The sequence below is a fragment of the Anastrepha ludens genome, chromosome 3, assembly GCF_028408465.1.
Source record: "Anastrepha ludens isolate Willacy chromosome 3, idAnaLude1.1, whole genome shotgun sequence".
Taxonomy (NCBI): domain Eukaryota; kingdom Metazoa; phylum Arthropoda; class Insecta; order Diptera; family Tephritidae; genus Anastrepha; species Anastrepha ludens.
Genome location: NC_071499.1, coordinates 33163385 through 33175858, shown reverse-complemented (window position 1 = coordinate 33175858; position 12474 = coordinate 33163385). Strand labels below are relative to the sequence as shown.

General features: G+C 37.1%; 1 protein-coding gene across 6 annotated transcripts in view; it reads right to left on the bottom strand.

The window, feature by feature from the left end:
* LOC128857367 (cytokine receptor-like) overlaps positions 1–12474 on the bottom strand; it is an 83253-nt gene that overhangs the window by 16235 nt on the left and 54544 nt on the right. For all 6 annotated transcript variants that reach the window (XM_054093095.1, XM_054093097.1, XM_054093100.1 and 3 more), the window contains 3 exons: positions 11459–11595; positions 11274–11379; positions 2616–2773 (listed from right to left, as the gene is read on the bottom strand). In XM_054093095.1, coding sequence (XP_053949070.1) covers positions 2616–2773; positions 11274–11379; positions 11459–11595 — 401 coding nt within the window. The remainder of the gene's footprint in view (positions 1–2615; positions 2774–11273; positions 11380–11458; positions 11596–12474) is intronic.

Genomic DNA, 12474 nt, shown 5'->3' with positions numbered 1-12474 from the left:
CCTTTACACGAAAACTGTTGAAATACTCGTTTCGTGGGTCTATCGTTAGATGATTTTTAAAAAGAAGTCAAAATCATATTTTCTGACAAAACACATTTTCATCCAGCGGCTATGTTAACAAGTAACACTGCCGCAATTGAGGATCGAAAAACCCACACGTGATCGTCGAAAATACAATGCATCCTCAGTAGTGATAATTTGGCGATTATGTTGGACCGGTTTGCATAATTAGCAACACCATGCGCACCACAGAGGCATGATGAACGATTTTTGTGGTCGGAAAGTGAAGCCATGGACTTGAGCGATCTTCGACTTCAGCAGAATCGATCTTTTGTGCGCCAAGTTCAGTAATCGTGTTATCAGCCGTCTCGGCGATGTCAATTGGCTACCTCGGAAATGCGATTTGAAGTCATTCGACTTTGTTCGTGAGGTGCCTTGAAGGACTGATGTTATGCAAACAATACATTTCCGATGAAGGCCGTTAAGGGCAATATCGAGCAAGTCATTCGCGATATAGATCCATAAACCTTCAAAAAGGTCTTGGAAAACTGGGAAAATTTATTTTTGTGTATTTTCATTCATTTTTAAAAATAAGCTACTATATGAACCAACCTGAAGATTAGCAATTGTTATCGTATCACACAAAATATATATGCCGGTTTTCTGCATTTATTGTCTTTTCTAACAGGGAATCCATATATCCATAACCTAACTTTTTCAACCTTTTCTGGCAGAACAAGAGCTTTTATGGCAGGATTGCATTCTGGAAAATTTTAAATTCTTTCGAAATTTGGTGAGGAGACCGAAATGTTTTGATGTACTTGTATAAGTATATATAATATAAAATTAGCTCTGCGACGAGAATTAAACGTTAGTCTAATAGGTTATTAGGTTAGGTTGTGGCGGTTGTCCACTATGGGACTCACTCAGGCTCGTAGCCAATTGTGATGGCGCTTAGTCATGCCGTAAGTTTAATAAACGATTTAACTCATCGTTTATTTAAGGATGCTTGGCTGAGATTTCTATTAATAAACAATGTTTATCCGTTCCTACTTCTTCTTCTTAACTGGCGCGTGATAACCGCTAAAGCGATTTTGGATGAGTTTAACAAAGCGCGCCAGAAAGTTTCTTTCTCGTGCTAACCGGCGTTAGTTAGGCACATCAAGTGAAGTCAAGTACTTCTCCACCTAATCTTTCCAAGGTAAAGGAGCCTTATTCTGCGTCTGCTACCATCAACTGCTACCGCATCGAAAACTTTCAGTGCCAGGGCGTAGCCCCTGGACCTTTATACATAGACACATAGAGGAAAGTGGAATTGCTGGTTAGCTTACCAGAAAGGGGACTGCATTGGTCTCAGAGCCCTCCTACCCGGTCAACGGCATCTCCCTGACTATTGTTAAAGGGTAATTCCACAACTTATTTCTCTGGAAAGCGCAGAGAAGATGAAGCTCCATTTGTGCGCTATTTCGTGAACCATTTGGCCCCATTACAACAGATGCAGAACGCAGAAAGTCTTGAGGGCACCACGCCACTCAATTTTCTAACTCACAGCCGTGTTTACCGGTCATTGGACGATCAACACACACGAAGAAAAGCTGGGTTTATCATTTAACGCCCATTGCAGAAGGGGACTGAGAGAAGGATACTGTTGAGCACTTTCTCTGTAAATTTCCGGTTTTGGCGGCAGCGACAGTTTGGGGCAGTGAGCCAACCAAAATTCCATCAACCTTCTCCCATACATCAATAGCTCTGATTGGCTGTAGATATCTGCCTGTAGAAGGACTCCAAATGGTATCAAAACGGCGCTTTAGTGCTATCAGAGTGGTACTTCAACCTACTACTTTCACCTATCTACTTATGTCTATGTCGCCATAAAGCTGTACGACTTGCTCTAATCAAATGACGCGCAGTGTATGTGTGAATATGTAAGTGGTGATATTATCGGCAATGTTGAGTGCAATACGAGACTCTTTGAATCTGAAGAACATTGTTATGCTTTTTTTTTTTTTGCTTTTAAATGCGCTCATTTGTTTTATTGTTGTATTATATATACAAGTATATATGAACGTAAGTACTCTTGACTTTGTTCTTCCAATGACTCCGCGTATGGTCAGTGTACTGTTGATTTAATGCACAAACAATACTGAGAATATCACATACCACAAAAGTACATATGCATCTACGTATACTTGTACATATAAACACAACTTGTGTAAATGTAATATGAATAGGAGATGGACAGCGCATAAGCTTGATATAACTTGCAGAGCTGTTGAGTTGTTTAGGAAGCCAACTCTACATATAAACTCTCTCAAGCACTTGCAGTGGCAACATCATGTGCATAGTATGTATGTAAGGCTTGTTGCACTGCTCCTCATGCAGCGATATAACGCACACTTTATGGGGTTTTTTCAATACTTGTGTTTATGTTTTTGTTTTTGCTTTCAAAGTTGACATTGTGCCAACGTCAATCGTTGCTAAATCAGTTAGCTTGTCTGTATGTAACCTGTCTTGGCATTGCAGTTGAACTGAGCAATCAGTCAAGTAGACATTACATTCGTGAGAATTGGGAGTATTAAACTTATCAAGTAGTTATACTCAATTCATATACTCACCACAATATCAGTAAATACGTTCTCGCTGCTACCAGTACTGTCGAAGTCTTTCCACGTTTGCCTTTGAAAATAAACTTGTTGGTCGTCATCGTGTTTGCATGTTAGCGCAACATCATCACCGTTTCCCATTTCAATGCGTACCGTCTGTGTTGAGCTATCTGAAAGCAAGGATGAATACATATTGTCAATACTGCCCCTATAATTTGGGGATTAAATTTTAGTAAGTGCATCATGAGACAAAAAGAGTTCAGGTGAAATACTTTTTCACCTTAAAATATCCTTTAAAGCAGACATGTAGCAATTAAATATCTTTCGGGTGAGTGCTAATAATAAGCAGACCGACCTGTTGATCGACATCTAGAGTACGAATAAATTACAGAGGGGGGGAGAACTTCTTCGCTGACAGCAGTAAAATCCACAAATAAGAGGAATAACTCAAAACCGACTGCCGTAGGCGTCCGTTCCCACAACAGTCAGTTCTAAGATTTTTTAAGAGCTATAGGAACGTTTTTCAAAAAAACACACGTAAAATTCAGAAAAATGCATGAGCTTTTTTTTAAATCGATAGTACAGTCCATATAATTTAATGTTTGAAGATTATTTCATGCAAAAGTTGACCGCGACTGCGCTTCAAATGGTCCATCCGCTTAGTCCAATTTTGGCATACTCTTTCCAATGTTTCGGCCGGTATCTCATATATAAATGCTTTAATGTTGTCTTCCAATGCGTTAATTGAAGCAGGCTTGTTTGAATAGACATGAGCTTTAACATAGCCCCACAAAATATAATCTAAAGGTGTTATATCGCACAATCTGGATGGCCAATTGACAGGTCCCGAACGTGAAATAAAATGTTCACCGAACTCGCCTCTCAACAAGTCCATTGTTACGCATGCTGTATGGCATGTGGCACCGACTTGCTGAAACCACATGTCATGCAGGTCAAGCTCTTGCATTTTGGGCAAAAAAAAGTTGGATATCATTTCACGGTAGCGCTCACCATTCACAGTTACGTTACGATTCGCAGCATCTCTGAAGAAGTACGGTCCAATGATACCTCCAGCCCATAAACCGCACCAAACTGTGACCTTTTCTGGATACAGTGGTATCTCTTGCAATTCTTCTGGCTGATCTTCACCCCAAAATCGATAATTCTGTTTATTTACGTACCCATTGATCCAAAAATGAGCTTCGTCGCTGAACACAATTTTTCGATAAAAAAGTGGATCTTAAACTTTCTTAACAGAACACGCATTTTTATACTAAAATTCAATGATTTGCAAGCGTTGTTCGTTTGTAAGACGATTCATGGTTAAATTATAGACCAAACTGAAGATGTTTGACAGTGAAACAAAACACGAAACGTGCGTCAGCTGTTTAAACCAACTGTTTAAAAAGATAATAGCTAAAAATTCACCCGTTATATACATATATAATTGCGAGTCTACCCTTTTTGGGTGTTTGGGCGAGCTCCTCCTCTTATTTGTAGCGTACGTCTTGATGTTGTTCCACAAATGGAGGGGCCTACAGTTTCAAGCCGACTCTTGCTTTTTCATGGCAAAAAAACACTCGGAGGTTTGCCATTGCCTGCCGAGGGGCGACTGCTATTAGAAAAAACTTTTTCTTCATTTTGGTCTTTCACCGAGATTCAAACCTACGTTCTCTCTGATTTCCGAATGGTAGTCACGTACCAACCCATTCGGATTACGTCTGATAGATCCAGAATAAATAGCAGGCGTCAGCGAAAACAGTTTTTATAGACGTTTATAAACATGCAAAGTTTCTTCACGCTGTACAGAATGCTAATGTGGCGAACAGCAGACAGTTAACCGGCCCTCAGCCATATTGAAGGAATCAACTGATTTTCTGACGTAACCGGTGTAGTGACAACGGTTTGTTTACGACAAAACTGATATTAGAAGAAAAAATCAGCCAGCCACTGCTCATGTTACTTCGTTGCCTTCTGAACAACGATGGATTGGACGAGTATGTGGAATCAGTAGGAAGATCTCTGCTCCCGAATTCCCATTAATGGGCCGAAGTCCCTCTAAAATAAATTTTGCTAAGAAGGTCAAATCTTGTAATCTATCATCCTTGACGTTTGTCCACCTAAGCAAAAATTTTAACCAATCACAATTTGGCCACCTGCCATTCCTCTTCTTATTGTTCGTTACGCCCCAATTCAATACTGCATAGCTGCGTACTATGAGAATGAACAGATAATATTTACATTCTAATTACGTTCCTTTGGGGCAGCCACTTAAACTAGCCAAACCATGATTTTTTTGTTTTGTTTTGAGTGCACACTACATTAGCAGTTGTTTTTACATAAATTTATCTAAACCGAGGTAGAGTTTGATTTATTACACTGTGCGACAGTGAAAATATACTTTTATAGAGACCTATTACAACTTGTAGGTATAGTAAAACTAAGAAACATGGTATAGGAGAAATTTCCAATACACCCCCAAAATCTCATTTTATGGCCATAAAACCGTTTTTCAGTAGGTTGATGTGAACAATCACTCCTAACTTCGCCAATTTCCATCCGATTTCGAATTTGTTTTTTTAGTTCGAAAGAACAAAAACAAGCCTTTTTGACAGAGTGTTGACAATTTTTCTGAAATGACAACTGACGAGACTGTAGACAGAAGTATTTGGAATTTTTTTATTTTTTCTCTATTTTTTCAACTTTGACATAATTTTTACAATATTATCCGATATTGAGGATTTTTTTTAGTACACTGCTGTTATAGTAAATTTAATTTTGCGTCGAATGAGCTATATTTGACTGTAATTGAATTAAAACTAATAGAGTTGTGTGGGTTTTAAGATTTTTTCTTTTTTTTTTACTACGAGATTTGGTATGCGTTTCGAAGCATGAAAATGATAACAAGTATCATTATAAACACATAATATTTATTGGAGTATTGTGCAGTGCAGCACTGTACGGTATGGTACGGCACGGTACGGTGCAGTACACAACGGAACTGGTTCCAAACTTAAAAATGCATTGGAAACGGCCCTTTGGAGTTTAGTATGGTACGGTACATTTGCCATTCTCTTCATCAGTCTCAAAATCTGAATTTTATACAATGTGTCGTTCTGAAGACTTAGAACCAGACGGAAAGTACTCTTCATCATCAGGTTTATTGTTTTCAGTTTGATCATCATCAGCCATGAGTTGAACTTCTTTCAGTTCATGACTTGCAGTTGAGTCAATCATATCGTCCAAGACTACGGGGTTCTTAACAGTTGCAACATCAGCATACTTTATGTGCTTTCGAGTTTTATAATGACGACCGTTTACGTCCGTTTTACAAAAATAACAATCATCTGGTTTATGATAAGGCTGATGATGCCACATCATCGGAGAATATTCAGAAATTCGACTTTTCTGGCAACGTTTTGATTTATATCTCTTGAATTTCAATGAAACAAACAATAAAACTTTGACGTTTTAATAAGGTTAAATTATAATAACAAACTTCTTTTGTTAATCAATGTACAGTGTGAACTTTGGTACACTTGGGAGCTTTTTCATATTTCTATTGAAAAAAAATGCTATAATATGTCAGATATTTTCGTAAGTTCTAACCAGTTCTGTTGTATGCAGTACAGTGTACTCTTATGTATACATATACTCCAATAAATATTACGTATCTATAATAACACATCAAAACACGTCCTTATTCCCATTTAGCGTAAGCTATACCTACATACCAAATTAGTAAAAAAAAAAAAAAAAAATCTTATAACTCTCACAACTCTTTTAATTTTAATTCAATTACAGTCAAATATAGCTCATTTGACGCAAAATTAAATTTACTATAACAGTAGGGTACTAAAAAAAATCCTCAATATCGGATAATATCGTAAAAATTATGTCAAAGTTGAAAAAATAGAGAAAAAATAAAAAAATTCCAAATACTTCCGTCTACAGTCTCGTCAGTTGTCATTTCAGAAAAAATGTCAACACACTGTCAAAAAGGCTTGTTTTTGTTCTTTCGAACTAAAAAAACAAATTCGAAATCGGATGGAAATTGGCGAAGTTAGGAGTGATTGTTCACATCAACCTACTGAAAAACGGTTTTATGGCCATAAAATGAGATTTTGGGGGTGTATTGGAAATTTCTCCTATACCATGTTTCTTAGTTTTACTATACCTACAAGTTGTGCTAGGTCTCCATAAAAGTATATTTAATTTTTTTTTTTTTGTCGCACCGTGTTATCATTTATACCTATTTGGTACATCACCAGTATACAAATTTTAGAAATAATATGGACGGATCGTCGACTGTATAACTTAGGTTATTTAGTTAAGTTAGTTACTGAGGTGAGTAAGTGTAGCATTTGATGATTAATTAATGTCCATATGTATATTAGCATTCGAAGCTGAATGGCGATTCAGCTTGCTCACTCTTTAATTTTTATGAATTTTCTTCTCAACCCGCTAATTTGGCGGCACATTAAATGCCTGTTTAATGAAGGCTAATTGCCTAACTGTGTGTGTTTTTTCGCTTCGGCTTGTTACATAGGCAAATGAAGTTAGACAAAGATTGATTTCTATTTTGCCTCTTTTCGTTCAAATTGTCAAGACAGCGGGGTTTCGACGGATTTACAAAAACAAAACAATATATAAAAAATATGTAAGACTATCATTATCATGTAATGAGGTCACTAATAAATTGGATTTATTGAATGTAAGTAATTAACACTTTAAAAAGGTCCATGTAGCCTTTTTAAATTTACTAAAATTAAGCTGTGATCAACTTTTTTATAAATTAATGGGGTACTCCGCTTCTAACTTTCGAAAAATTGAGTTTACAGGAATCTGCTCACATATTTTTCGGTAGGTTCGATGCAAATTTTTTGAGTAAGACGCGTCGTCCCTCACGAAAAATAAGTTCAAATTATAAACACATTTTTCTCGTAATGCGATTTTTTTTTTACGGTGACCACGATTACTTAAAATATAATATATGAGTACTTTATCAATACATAATAATCTCATAAGTAGTGGAAGGAAAACGCACAATTAACTAGATAGATATTCACAATACGTCAAGTCTTGGCAAAGGCCCATGAAAGAAGAATTGACACACAATCCTTTCGTCGATTTGAAAGCCGCCTTCGAGAGCTCGAGAGCAGGAAAGGGATGCCGCGATGTCTGAATTTGGTATCACCACAAAACAAAAAAAAATACAGCTGTTCACAAATAGCGTTGAGCAATACCATCACGCGATCAGAATCGCAAAAGACCTATCTGAGCCATTTGATGCCAAACCAGGTTTCATACATGATGACTCGCCATCATGTGACTTCTCCAAACTAATGCTATAAATAAGTGTGCGAGCCGAAGAAGCACAATTTGCTGGCTGTCGAATATATTAACACCATCGGCCTTAACAACCGGCCAACTTAGTATATTATCTTCTGTCATCAAACAAATAGTCGGCGCACTTGGGTATCGGCATCCGCATCACTGTTGACAGTTATGATTTCGAGGTTGTAAGAGACTTCGTTTATTCAGCAACGAGCATAAACACCGATAATAAGGTCAGTCTTCAAATCCAACGAGAATCTCTCTTCCCAACAAGTGCTATTTTGGACACTAAGTAGGCAGTTGTTGAAAAAAGAGATTTGGGGGTCGCCGTAGCTGAATGGGTTCGTGCGTGACTACCATTCGGAAGTGCGTAGGTGGAAATCTCCGTGTATGAAACACCAAAAGATAGAAATATTTTATTCTAATAGCGCTCACCTCTCGGCAGGCAATAGAAAACTTCAAAGTGTATTTCTACCATGAAAAAGCTCCTCATAAAAAACCATGTGCCGTTCGAAATCGGCTTTAAGCTGTAGGCCCGCCCATTTGTAGAATAACATCAAGACGCACGCCACGAATAGGCGGAGGAGCTCCGCCAAACACCCAACAGAAGTGTACGCGCCAATTAATTATTTTTTTTTTGGCAGTTGAGTAGTAAAGTTCTCTCTCGACGAACAGAACTAACCCTTTATAAGGCTATCTCTATGCCCGTCCTATTACATGGTGCAAAAGCTTGATGGGCACGTTGGCGACGGCAGCTATCGCAGGCGATGGAACAATGAGCTGTATGAGCTTTACGACGTCATCGACAAATTGCAGCAAATAAAGATCCAGCGGCTTCCTTGGCTGGGTCATGTCGTCCGAAAGGATACAAACGCTCCGGCTCTGAAAGAATTCAATGTGGTAGCCGTTGGTGGTAGCAGAAGACACATTTATGTTGGAGAAATCAGCTGGAGAAAGAATTGGCTTCACTTAGTGTGTCCAAAAGGCGCCAGGCACAATTATCGCCAGATAACAGCCAATTTTGCTTCGGATGACCAAACCTTTAGTTCTTTCATAATTGGCTGATGAAGGCTAATTTTTCGCATAATATGTGACATAATATATTGTATTACCCAAAACTATGTAAATATGTATGTACTGCAAAGTCATACCCGTGGCTTAGTTTTTTTTTTTACAGTACATCTCAACAAACTTGTAATATACATACATATGTTACGTGCATATATTGAGATGGCATAACATAAAACGACTTGAAGTTTTTAATACGAAATTTTAATGAGATTTATTGATAATTTTAGCATTTTATATAAGATAAGAAATATTATAAAGTCCGTGCTGACCTTTTTCCCCCCTTTTTTTTTATAAAAAACTGTTACGCATAAAAAACAATCTAACTGTCTTAGAAATGATGTTTCTGATGATAGGGATGGCCTTGAAGAAATTTAGCCTTTTGGAATTTTGAAGGAATTTAGTATTTTACTACAGGGTCTGGTACTCGAAGTTTAACCAATTAAAAGGCCATATATCTGGTTTAGAAAATTACTTTTATTCAATTCAAAGTAAAAAATGTGTGAAAATAATACAAAATTACGAATCAATTTACTTTTGCTCGATATTACCACCTTTTCCCTTGACTATGGCCTTTATACGGTCCAGAAACGAATTGCAAGCTGCCCAAATGTGACTAGCAGGTATTTTGGCCCACTCGCGGACTATGGATTTTTTCAGCGTCTCGAGACAGGTGAATCTTTTAGTTCGAACTTTGCTCTCCAAAATGGCTCAAAGAGAATAATCCATCGGATTCGCATCGGAGTTGTTTTTTAGCCATTCTTCGTTCACCGGAGCTTTGTGAGACGGTGTTGAGTCCTGTTGAAACGTCGATGGTCTGCCACCGAAATGTTTGTCTGCCCACGACTTCAAAGCAACCTCCAGAATATTGTCCCGATAATATTTCGCATTTATCTTGCCGCCAGGGGCGATGAAAACGATTGGAGAGCAGCTATCTGCGGTTACAGCGGCCCAAACCATTACCTGTGACGGGTGCTGCCTCCTGGTGGCCAATCGATGACTCAAATTCTCGTATGAACGGTGTGTCAAATAACCCTATCGTTTTGGGAGTTTACGAATTGATCAATTTGAAAAATTTTCTTGTCAGAAAACACAGTGTTCGGAAATTGTCCTCTTTCGACCAAGCAAAGCAACTTCTTCGCTCTCTCAAGTCTGAGTTTTTGTTGCTCTTGTAAGGCTTGACCTTGAGATCATTTTTCAGTATGCGGCGGATGCTACGGTTAGATATTTTCAGTTCTTTCGCCATTTGATTAGCACTTCGTCGGGGGTTTCCCTCAAGTCGGTTCTTCACTTTTTGAACCATTTCACGTGACGTTACAGTCTTTTGCTGACCACCTCCATGACGTTTCACGATGACCGAGCATCAGCTGTGCGAGCGATTTGAAGTTGGTTACACTTCGAATGACGCACCCTGTAGGCACTGCAATTGAGAAGTAACTACTTGGCATCTAATAACATCTCGATAATGCTGTTGCTGTTGTTATATCAGTTCACCGGACTCTGCCAGTGGGGTAGGAGTTTACCTACTAACAAACAATATCTAGACCATAGTTTAGGCAAAGATACGCGGGTCTCACGATGCAGCTTAAGCTCTTTGTCTGCATTGGTTGGTGGTTGGTCTCCGATATACTGTTCGATCCTGTTTCCTGTTTGGTTTTGGATCTCGTCTGGTGCTGTAGCTGAACAGCTAAGCATTTTCATGGCATATCGAGTATAGCTTCGAAAGTCGTTCAATTTTCACTTCATACATTTTTGAAAGTATCTTTCGGCTTGGAAGTTATTAGGTGCAGTTGTTTTACGAGCAGTATACAATCGTTTTCTAACTAGCAAATAGTTTATGTTAAATACTAAATCTACTCTATTTTGAAATTTTCTTCTTTGATCTCTTACACATTTGATCTACATACATTCACGACAAAGTAAAGCTAATTTTTTACTTCGATCTACCCTATTAAAAGTATGGCTCTTCTCTCGCTGATAAAATATACGACATCTTTTGCAAATCTCTCATTTTCAAGCATTTATCTAGCATTCACATCTTGTCTGATATTTTTAGAAAATATTTTTCTAGTAGATACATTTATATTATCAAACGTAGTGCATAGAATGAGGTATCGATGTTTAACATTTACTAAACATCTTAATTTAAAAATAATCTCACTTTAGTTATCTGCTTTAATTTCCACAAAAAAAAAAAAAAAAAAAAAAAAAAAAAAAAAAAAAAAAAAAAAAAAAACTTTAAAAATAAGTTGCCAAAAATCTTACCTACTGCCAATATCGTTTCACTTAACAGAGTTGCATTTTGCAAGCACTGATAGGTTGACGCTTGGTGGACTCGATGCAAGACTAATATCGCATAAGGTTTTAGAAGCTGAAAATAAAATTACAATATTAAAGACAATACTTTAATATAAAAAACTCAAATGATTAGGTGTGAAAAATCCATTTACCTCATTATCGATATTTATTGACTGCAGAATTTGTTTTTTAGTCACGTCATAAAAGTAAGTATTGGAACGTTTGGATGTTTTGCACAATATAGTGGCGGTACCGCCATATCCCACTCTTATGCTGCGTCGTACAACATCTGAAAGCAAAAAAAAATAGAAAAAATATTTATAAACATATGGAATAGATAATCTTAAACAATTTTTAGAAAATGCCAACGGCCGAAATATCCATCATTATGCTACTACAAGTATATTGAGTGACCCAACATCCGTCGTTAAATATGACATATGTACATATATACAAACATATTCTAAAACATCTCATTTCATGCCATCAATAAGAGGATACTCTCTATGTAACAACTCTGTAACGATAATACTGCTGGTATTGTAATCGCATTGCAAGTAGGCGTGCATTTATGTTACCTACTTATTACACTTTGGTAACCGAACCCATTCCTTCAAAGGATATGTACATAGGTTTTTTCTATTGGTATGATTGACAGACAAGGAAATTAGGCATTGTAAGATTTCAGCCTTCGAGCAACGGAGAGTTTTTCTTAAGAAAGTTGTATTCCTTGGTAAGCTAGAGTTAGATTAGGTTCGATTAAGGTGGTTCTAACAAAGCTGAGGACTTCGGCTTGCAACGGATGAAGAGGACAGATACCTGTAAAATTTGGAAAACATTTTTTGTTTTTTTTTATAAAATGTTAATATGATATAATCCTTTAAGAATATGTCAAAAAAAATTTAGCACGTAAATTTAAGTATTTCTTATATTATAGATCGTCAACCGTGACGACTCTATTCTTTGCGTTCGACTATATTTTTCGAATTGGCGTAGAAGATCACTCGAAAAGTTATTTACCGATCTCCCTGAAATTTTGCACACATCTTTTTTATATTACTTTTTATGTGGATACAAGTTTTCGAAAAAATAATTTTATCGAAGCAAAAATATTAGGAAAATTCGCCTCCAAATTAATTTTTTTAAGCATTTTATTCCGCGCGAAATT